Raw genomic sequence first — 8,277 nt, 5'->3', positions numbered from 1 at the left:
TTTGGTGTTGCCCTTCTAGAGGGCGAGAATAACATTGCTGGATGGAAAGCAGAGGCGCCTACCGGAACTTAAGAATGGCACTCTTACTACAGCCAAATACAGTACTACCTCTGTTTGTTTTAATCGATGCAGAGACATAAGACAAATGAACTAGCTGTTGTTCTTTCTTTTTTCGAAATGGACTGGCTGTGGTTCTAATCAAAGCCAATTAAATACAAAGGGAGGGAGTATTTGTTAGGCTTTCATTTTCTTCTCTTGTATAATGTCACTCAAATGTTTCATTTTCTAAACAGGAAATGGCGATGAAGGTGGATGCTCCGAACGGCATGAGAAACAACGGCAAGCACTACTACACGATGTGCCAGACCATGTTCGAGATCGACACCAAGTACGTGCCGATCATGCCCATTGGGAGAGGATCCTACGGTACCGTATGCTCGTCGATAAACCAGGAGACCAACGAGAAGGTCGCGATAAAAAAGATAAACAATGTCTTCAACAACCGGATGGATGCGCTCAGGACGCTTCGCGAGATGAAGCTCCTTCGGCACTTGCGTCACGAGAATGTTATTTCTTTGAAGGATATAATGATGCCCCTACGTAGGAGGAGCTTCAAGGACGTGTATCTGGTCTCCGAACTCATGGACACGGATCTGGATAAGGTAATCATGTCGTCACAGCCGCTTTCCAACGAGCACTGCCAATATTTCCTTTTTCAGGTAAGCGTCGGCTCTGTTTTTCATTCTTACCTTTACTTACCGCCTGGCCAGTTGCTCTGTTTGCAATTCTGCCATATTGTCATAAGTTAGTTTATTATTCACACCTCAATCTTTATTTGGAAGTCATGGTTATGGGTTGCTAGGCATAGCAGTGCCATGAGTTTATGTGATTTTTTTCCTTGCGATACGAATCAATGTAGGTCTGATAATTTTCACAGCCTTCAAATTATGAGATAGAATGGTTTGTTTGTGTTCCTATGCCAACTTGCATTAGTACATGGTCAATCTAAAGTTGTTGACTTCCAACTAGTTAAGTTACCAAATATTGATCTGCTTATTCATGGAAGCACCGGTTAACTTCGGTATGTCTAGTATGTAGGAGCTTCTACAGCTGCTCTAAATACATGTCAGATTTGCATGAGTATATACAACTTAAGCCTCTCCATAAATTACTTGGGAAGCTATGCATAGATACCAAACTTGAGCATCTTGTAGAGGACCCTCGACTTGCTAATTATTTTAGTATGTTATACTGCTCTGTATTTGGATTTTGTACTGATTGTTTCACACTTTCACTCATTTGGCCAATCAATAATCTAAGATGCCGCCTTTTCTTGACTGCAGCTCCTCCGAGGGTTGAAATGTCTTCATTCAGCAGGGATACTCCATAGGGATCTGAAACCAGGGAACCTTCTGATTAATGGAAACTCTGATCTGAAGATCTGTGACTTTGGTCTTGCTCGCACAGATAATAGTGAAGGTCAATTGATGACTCAGTATGTTGTCACTCGTCCGTATAGAGCTCCCGAGCTGCTGCTCGGTTGCGACAACTATGGCACCGCCATAGATGTCTGGTCAGTTGGCTGTATATTTGCTGAGCTACTTGGCCGCAAGACTATCTTTCCAGGAGCTGATTGCCTAAGTCAGCTCAAGCTTATAGTCAACGTTCTTGGCACCATGAATGATGGTGACCTTGAGTTCATTGACAACCAAAGGGGTCGCAACTACATCAAATCCCTTCCATACACCCCCGGGATTCCCCTCTATAGCATGTACCCACAAGCGCACCCTCTTGCCATTGATCTGTTGCAGAAGATGCTTATCTTCGATCCTTCCAAAAGGATTAGTGTCATCGAGGCTTTGGAGCACCCCTACATGGCGGCGTTGTATGATCCAAGTGCAAACCCTCCTGGTCAGGTGCCCATCGATCTTGATATAGATGAGAACCTCGGCTTAGATATGATCCGAGAAATGTTGTGGCAGGAGATGCTCCAGTACCACCGGAGGCCGTCAAAATGGAAAATATTTAACAAGTAGATATGCTCCGGTACGCATGGAGAGGCGACGGCTTGTTCCGATGTTGTGTGCTTGTGTCGTCCGTGTTACATCGGATTCCTGTTAGAAGTCGTTTGGAAGCTAGGCTTTTATTTCATTTGTAGCATCTTGAAATGAATACATGTATTTATTTTATTTACATTGTAATTCTAGAAATGGACACTTATTTGGTTGCCACAGGAATTGCAAATGACAGTAGAATTCAATATTGAATTTGTAAATAGTTGTCATGGAGAAACGTGAATGACAGGTCTCAGCTCGGAATTGTGGAACGTGTTTATCAATGGTGTTATTTTGCTGGATTTTCTAAATGAAATGACGGCACAATTCTGTGACAACCAAACAGCCTACCTATGAAATTTTAAAATGAATTCCAAAATTTTAGATTCAAATGATAGATACCAAACGACTTCTTAGAGCTCCTGCCCGTGCACGGCAGCAGGATGCAGTATTGCAGTCGCACCACTGGAGCCTGCCCAAATTGACCGGCACCAGCAATTGACGTCCATCTTTGCAAGGAGACGTTGTACATGGATCACTGGTAGCAGCATCACTTTCAAGAACGAGGTAGCTCTCGCATTAGCTAGCTGGGATTGAGATGACAAACTGTTAGAAATAGAATAGCTTTGATACTAAGCTAACGAGGTAGTTATTTTAGCTAGGTCTTAAGCTAAGTACGTAGGCAGTTAATTTTGTCCAAACATTGCAATCTCTAAGGGATACCTTTGTAACCGTCATATATACGTCTGTATGGTGGGTATATATACCCCCAACAATTATCAATGAAAACATCATTAGTTCTTAAACACAAACATGAAATTATCAGATTAAGTGTAGAAGAAGAAAGTAAACATCGAAAGATTTTAATTTTCTCATAGCAATAAATAGTTGTTTATTGGACGCTGTTGTGATTCATGTGTGTCTCAGTGTCTCACTGATCAGTGTTCTGCATGTATTGAACGAACCTGCTGGATTTGGATGTGTTTGCCGTAAAAAATTTGGACGGAAATAGCAAATGTCTGGGTACAGCCTAGAGCCCTAGAGTAGTTGCAGGCCTATATTATACTCTACTACTGGTATCTGACTGAAAAAAAAAACATTGACAACGATGTACCCCATATTACTAGATCTTTAGAACCTCAAATATCATAAGTGGTGGGTACAGAATTACAAGCAGGCCCTTTTACATCACTTGCCCTAAAGAACCAGATATTTGAAGATAAGACCTGCCATATTACAGAAAACACCCTAGTATAAATTTGAAAACGCAATCGAGTCCCTGGGCGTCACCCACTACAAGGAAACACGCTACTGGCGCACCAAATTTGATTACTGCCGGCGCACAGCAGCCCGCCAGTAGGAATAGGCCGGTGATAATGGTCTAGTGCAGGCGCAGTAGCGGGTGCGCCGGTGGTATGAAATAATAATGCTGGCGCACAGGTTAAGTTCGCCGGGGGTAGCACATTAATTAAACAAAAAAAAAGCCAGGTGCCCGCGTGGCCGACCAGATCTGACCACACCTACCAGTAGCCTCGTCACATTCATACAGAGGGAACAAATTTGTAAAGACAACCCTAGACTAAAAAGTAAAAAGCAATCAAGTCCCTTCTCCATCCCGCCGCTAGGAGCTCCATCGCCGGCGACCACATCTTCTGGACCCTCCGCCGTCCTTCCCGCTCCGGCGGTCGCCGCCTTCTCCTCTCAGTGCGCCTGGGAGCACGACGAACAGGCGCCGCCTCACACCGTGCACGCCGCGGGTCGCCCCTGGCCTCGGGCTCGCCTCGCAGGGCAGCGTCACCACCGCGCCTCCTCCCGCGGCCCCGCTGCGGGTTTGGGCTCTAGCCGCGACCGCAGAGCCGCGCAGCCGCTCCCCTTCGACCTCGGCGCCGACCGCGACCGCTGCTCCCCCGTTCGACTTTGGCTTCGCCGGAGTCCTCAGCGCCGCCCGCGACCGCGGCTCTCCCCTCCGACCTCGTCTCCGATGCAGGGAACTTGAGCCCGATGCGGTCGAGCTCGAGCGGGAGCCGCATCCTCCCTGGCCTGGGGGCCTCCCTTCCAGATCATGGCGTGAGGGCCGCTTTTCGGCGTGGGATTCCGGCGATCCAGGGAGGTGGGCGGGCGGCGGTGTGGTGTGATGGATGGAGTCGCGGTCAGGGGAGGCGGGTGGGATGGAGGCGGGCGGCGGTGCGGTGCGGTCAGGGGAGGCGGGCGGGCGGCGGGACGGCGATGCGGTGTGGCAGAGAGAAAGATAGGGGCAGAGAGAAAGATAGGTGAGAGAAGAAAGAGACGTGGGTGAGAGAAGAGAGAGATGGTTGTTGCCACGCGTAGGACGGAGGACGAGGACGTGTCCAGGGATGTCCTCGTGTCGCTGGCGCACGTTTTTTTTAGACACCGGCAGTAAAATACTATGTGTAGAATCTAGGCTATAACTCAGTAAATATAGCCGGCGCACAATGCATTTAAGACGCCGGCGAGTGCAACATGGCATTTCAACATGAACGATCCGGACTAGAACCTTGAATACTACCGGCGCACAAAATGTCAGATTCGCCTGCGGTATCAGCATAGCGCCGGCGCGCTGAGATGGTGGGCCGCCGGCAGTAAATACCACCGGCGCAGCTAAAATGTGGTGCGCCGGCAGTAACGCTTGCAACTATAGGCCTTTTCCTAGTAGTGACCACCACGAGTCGCCGGCGTCCTCCAAGCGTTGCCGCCGAGAAACAGGGCGCGGATGACCGAACGCCCAAGTCCGGAGAAGATCTGTCGTTGCTGGACGCCTTGGAGCCACCGGGGACGCACCACTTGGCAGCAGCAACGCACCGAGCTCCAGCAGGAAGGAAGCTGCAAGGCCTCCAGATCGGAGGGTGATGATTCGAGGCCGCCATGCCGGCCATGGATAGCATAGGCAAGAAGACCTCTAGCTGTGAAGCTCCAGAAGAAGTAGAACCACCGCCACCGCCACTCCGTCGATCTGCAAAGGACCGAGCCATCAAGGATTGCTCCGCCTTCTCCACCACCATGGTGGCCAGGAAGAGCAAGATCCAGGACGAATCTGTCCAGATCGAGAGAGAGAAAGCATATAGGATTATTGCAGGGATTGTGGAAGCGCCGTCGCCCTCCGCCTCCGGCTCCGAACATCGGAGCGCCGCGTCGAGCAGCCAGACGGCCACAGGCCACCGGGAGCCTCTCCTTCTCCACCGTGACCATATCCCCATGGGCATAAAGCCATTCTCCACATGGGCAAAGTAGCTAGATCTACACCTAATACTAAACCTATCTAAACCTATCTAATCCGGCGGAGGAGGCCTCGGAGAGGCCCGGCCGACGAAAAGCCACTCTCAACTACTGTAGCTGGACGAGAGGGGGAGGGGGGAATCGGAACTGCATTATTTTACAGCTTGGTTCAGATCTTTGGTGTAAGAATTATCGTTTTCGCCAAATTGATGGCTACTTTATGCGCGTCCTTTTTAAAATCTTAAAATACTGACGTTTATCCATTCTAGGCTATGATGTCCGAAACTAACTTTTCAAATATAGACTTTTTGCAGATCACCTCCCCTCGCAAAACACTACCTCCCTTGCCGCCCCCCTCCCAAGCGGCGGCGGAGGGCCCCGTCCCCAAGCCCCAGCAGTCGTCGCTCAGGCCGTCGCTGCTTCCGTCTCCGGTGGTGGTGGCTGCGCCCCTCTCGTCAAGGGGCGATGGGGTGGAGAGGACTTCCGTGGCGGCACATCATGGGAGGTGGTGAGGCGAAGGCTGAGAATGTCGGGCGGCGCGGCTGCTTGACCGTTGCCTGATGCACTTCGCCGATCCGCATGGAGGAGTGGATGGAGCGTGGCGGCCGGCGGTTCGGCGGTGGCGGTGATCTACGCATGATTTGGGTCCTCTAGGTCCCAATCGTCGCAGGATCCAGGGCTTCGGCAAAACCATGGTCGGTGCTCTGCGCCGCCTCTTCTTCTCTGGTGATCCGGCAGGAGTGACTGGCAGTGTGGGGGCTGCTGGTCTAGCTTTGTTTTGGTGGCGGTCCTCGGGTTTCTCGCATGCGAAGATGAAGACCTACCGGAGGTCAGTCTGCTTTGATATAGCTGGAGTGATGAGTTTCGGAAAGCTCCACCGGCAAATGGACCAATGCATATTTTGCCTAGAGTTTGTTGGATCGGTGGTATTCGGTCGCGCGCACCCATGCTTTTGTTCCTACCGTTTGGTTTCGGAGGGAGCGGCGCGAATCTCTATTCCGTATTCACATCAAATGACTTTTTGTCCATGGTGAAGTCTGAAGAAGGAATATCATGAAGGTCGGATTGGTGGACTAGCTAATGGAGGTTCAAGTCTCCGCGATGTTGAGGGACTTGCTTGGCTTTCTGGGCTCCGCAACAGTGGTATGAAAGTGGGGGCGGCAACACAGGTGAAATTCAGAGTCCTACCTTTCAGGGTGAAAATCCAAGATCTGGCCTTAATTGGTTGTGCCTAGCAATGACCTTGTATGAGGCAATGTTTTAAGAGTGGGGACTATCTTCATGGTGAAATTTTAAGACCATTGGTGCAGGTTTGGGGCGTGGCGCTCGCCTGGAGTTACTTGATGATCACATGGAGGGCGCTCATCCTGATAGCGATCAGGCGCACAACAACGTTGATCGCGTGCACGTCGATCGCATGCACGTCGATCGCGTGCTCTCCTCGTCTGGCCATGCACCTCAGGCCGACGACGGCCCGTCTACGCCCTCCGCATCGTCCGGCCCACCTTCGCCCGATGGCCCATCTGCGCCATCGCCTGGTTCAGCTACGTTGACAACGTCGCCTCCTGAGAGCTCTTCGTCGCCCGCCCCTGCTCCTCGCCCACGCGTTACCACGCGCCTAATGCATGGTGTCCGTCATCCCAAGACATGCATTGATGGAACCATTGCGTGGCATACTGCTCGTACGAATGATCTTGTTCACAATGAGCCTCGTGGTCATCAAGATGCCATGTCATGTGCTCACTAGCGTGCATCTATGGAAGCTGAATGCTCAGCACTACAGACCAACAATACTTGGCGGCTAGTTCCTCCTCGGCCTGGTGTCAACATCATTGACTGCAAGTGGGTGTTTAAGATTAAGCAGAAGTCAGATGGTACTATAGAGAGATATAAGGCCCGACTGGTTGCTAAAGGCTTCAAGCAGCGCTATGGTCTTGACTATGAAGATACCTTCAGTCCGGTTGTTAAACCAACTACTATTCATCTTCTTCTATCCATGGCTCTTACTCAGGGGTGTCATCTTCGGCAGTTGGATATTCATAATGCCTTTTTACATGGAGTTCTTTAAGAAGAGGTCTATATGCGTCAACCTCCTGGCTTTGAGGATCATTCACACCCTCAGTACATGTGTCGTCTTGACAGGGATCTTTATGGACTTAAACAGTCTCCTCGCGCTTGCCATGCCCGTCTTAGCTCTGTTCTCCATGGTCTTGGATTTGCGGTGTCTACGGATGACACATCTCTCTTCATTCTTCGGAAATCAGCCCTTATCATCTATTTATTGGTCTATGTTGATAATATTATTGTAGTAAGCTCTTCATCTGCTGCTACTGATCGTCTCCTCCATCAGCTTGGTACTTCGTTTGCACTCAAAGATCTTGGAGAATTACACTACTTCCTTGGTATTGAAGTGCAGCGCTCCCCCGGTCGTCTCCATCTGAGTCAGCATAAGTATGCATTGGAGCTTCTGTGATGGGCTGGTCTTCTTAAGTCCACTCCGGTATCTACACCTATGTGTTCCACTGATAAGCTTAGCTCTACAGATGGCACACTACTTTCAGCTGAGGAGTCTACACGCTATCGCAGCATTGTTGGCGGTTTACAGTACCTTACTATGACGAGACATGACTTATCATTTACCGTGAACAAGGTGTGTCAATATCTATCTGCACCGCGATGTTCTCATTGGGCAGCATTTAAGCGTATTTTGCGCTATGTTCAGGGCACCTTGTCTTATGGTATGTTATTGAGACATCCTACCTCGTCTCCTGATCTTCTGTCTGCTTTTTCTGATGCGGACTGATGATCGGCGATCAACTGGGGGATATGCCATCTTTTATGGTGATAACCTGGTTTCTTGGAGTGCTCGTAAACAGACCACTGTATCTCGTTCCAGTACAGAGTCCGAGTATAAAGCACTTGCTAATGCTACTGCAGAGTTGATTTGGGTACATGCTCTACTGGTTGAACTTGGGGTGTCTCAGAGAAG

General features: G+C 49.8%; 1 protein-coding gene across 1 annotated transcript; it reads left to right on the top strand.

Moving 5' to 3' along the window:
- The first annotated feature begins 296 nt into the window (after positions 1-296).
- Positions 297-2,057, top strand: LOC124684194 (mitogen-activated protein kinase 4-like). The gene is made up of 2 exons (XM_047218571.1): positions 297-719; positions 1,344-2,057. Exons 1-2 carry the CDS (start codon positions 297-299, stop codon positions 2,034-2,036), a joined length of 1,116 nt encoding a protein of 371 aa, XP_047074527.1. The 3' UTR covers positions 2,037-2,057.
- The last annotated feature ends 6,220 nt before the right edge of the window (positions 2,058-8,277 follow it).

The sequence above is a fragment of the Lolium rigidum genome, chromosome 1 (assembly GCF_022539505.1).
Source record: "Lolium rigidum isolate FL_2022 chromosome 1, APGP_CSIRO_Lrig_0.1, whole genome shotgun sequence".
Classification (NCBI taxonomy): domain Eukaryota; kingdom Viridiplantae; phylum Streptophyta; class Magnoliopsida; order Poales; family Poaceae; genus Lolium; species Lolium rigidum.
The sequence above is the reverse complement of the archived record's forward strand: the minus strand, read 5'-3'. Positions and strand labels throughout refer to the sequence as shown.

Excerpts from the sequence above, each read along its gene's own strand:
- LOC124684194 (XM_047218571.1), top strand. The coding sequence starts at position 297 with ATGGCGATGAAGGTGGATGCTCCGAACGGCATGAGAAACAACGGCAAG. Across the intron at positions 720-1,343 it reads GCCAATATTTCCTTTTTCAG|CTCCTCCGAGGGTTGAAATG; the intron begins GTAAGCGTCGGC and ends TCTTGACTGCAG.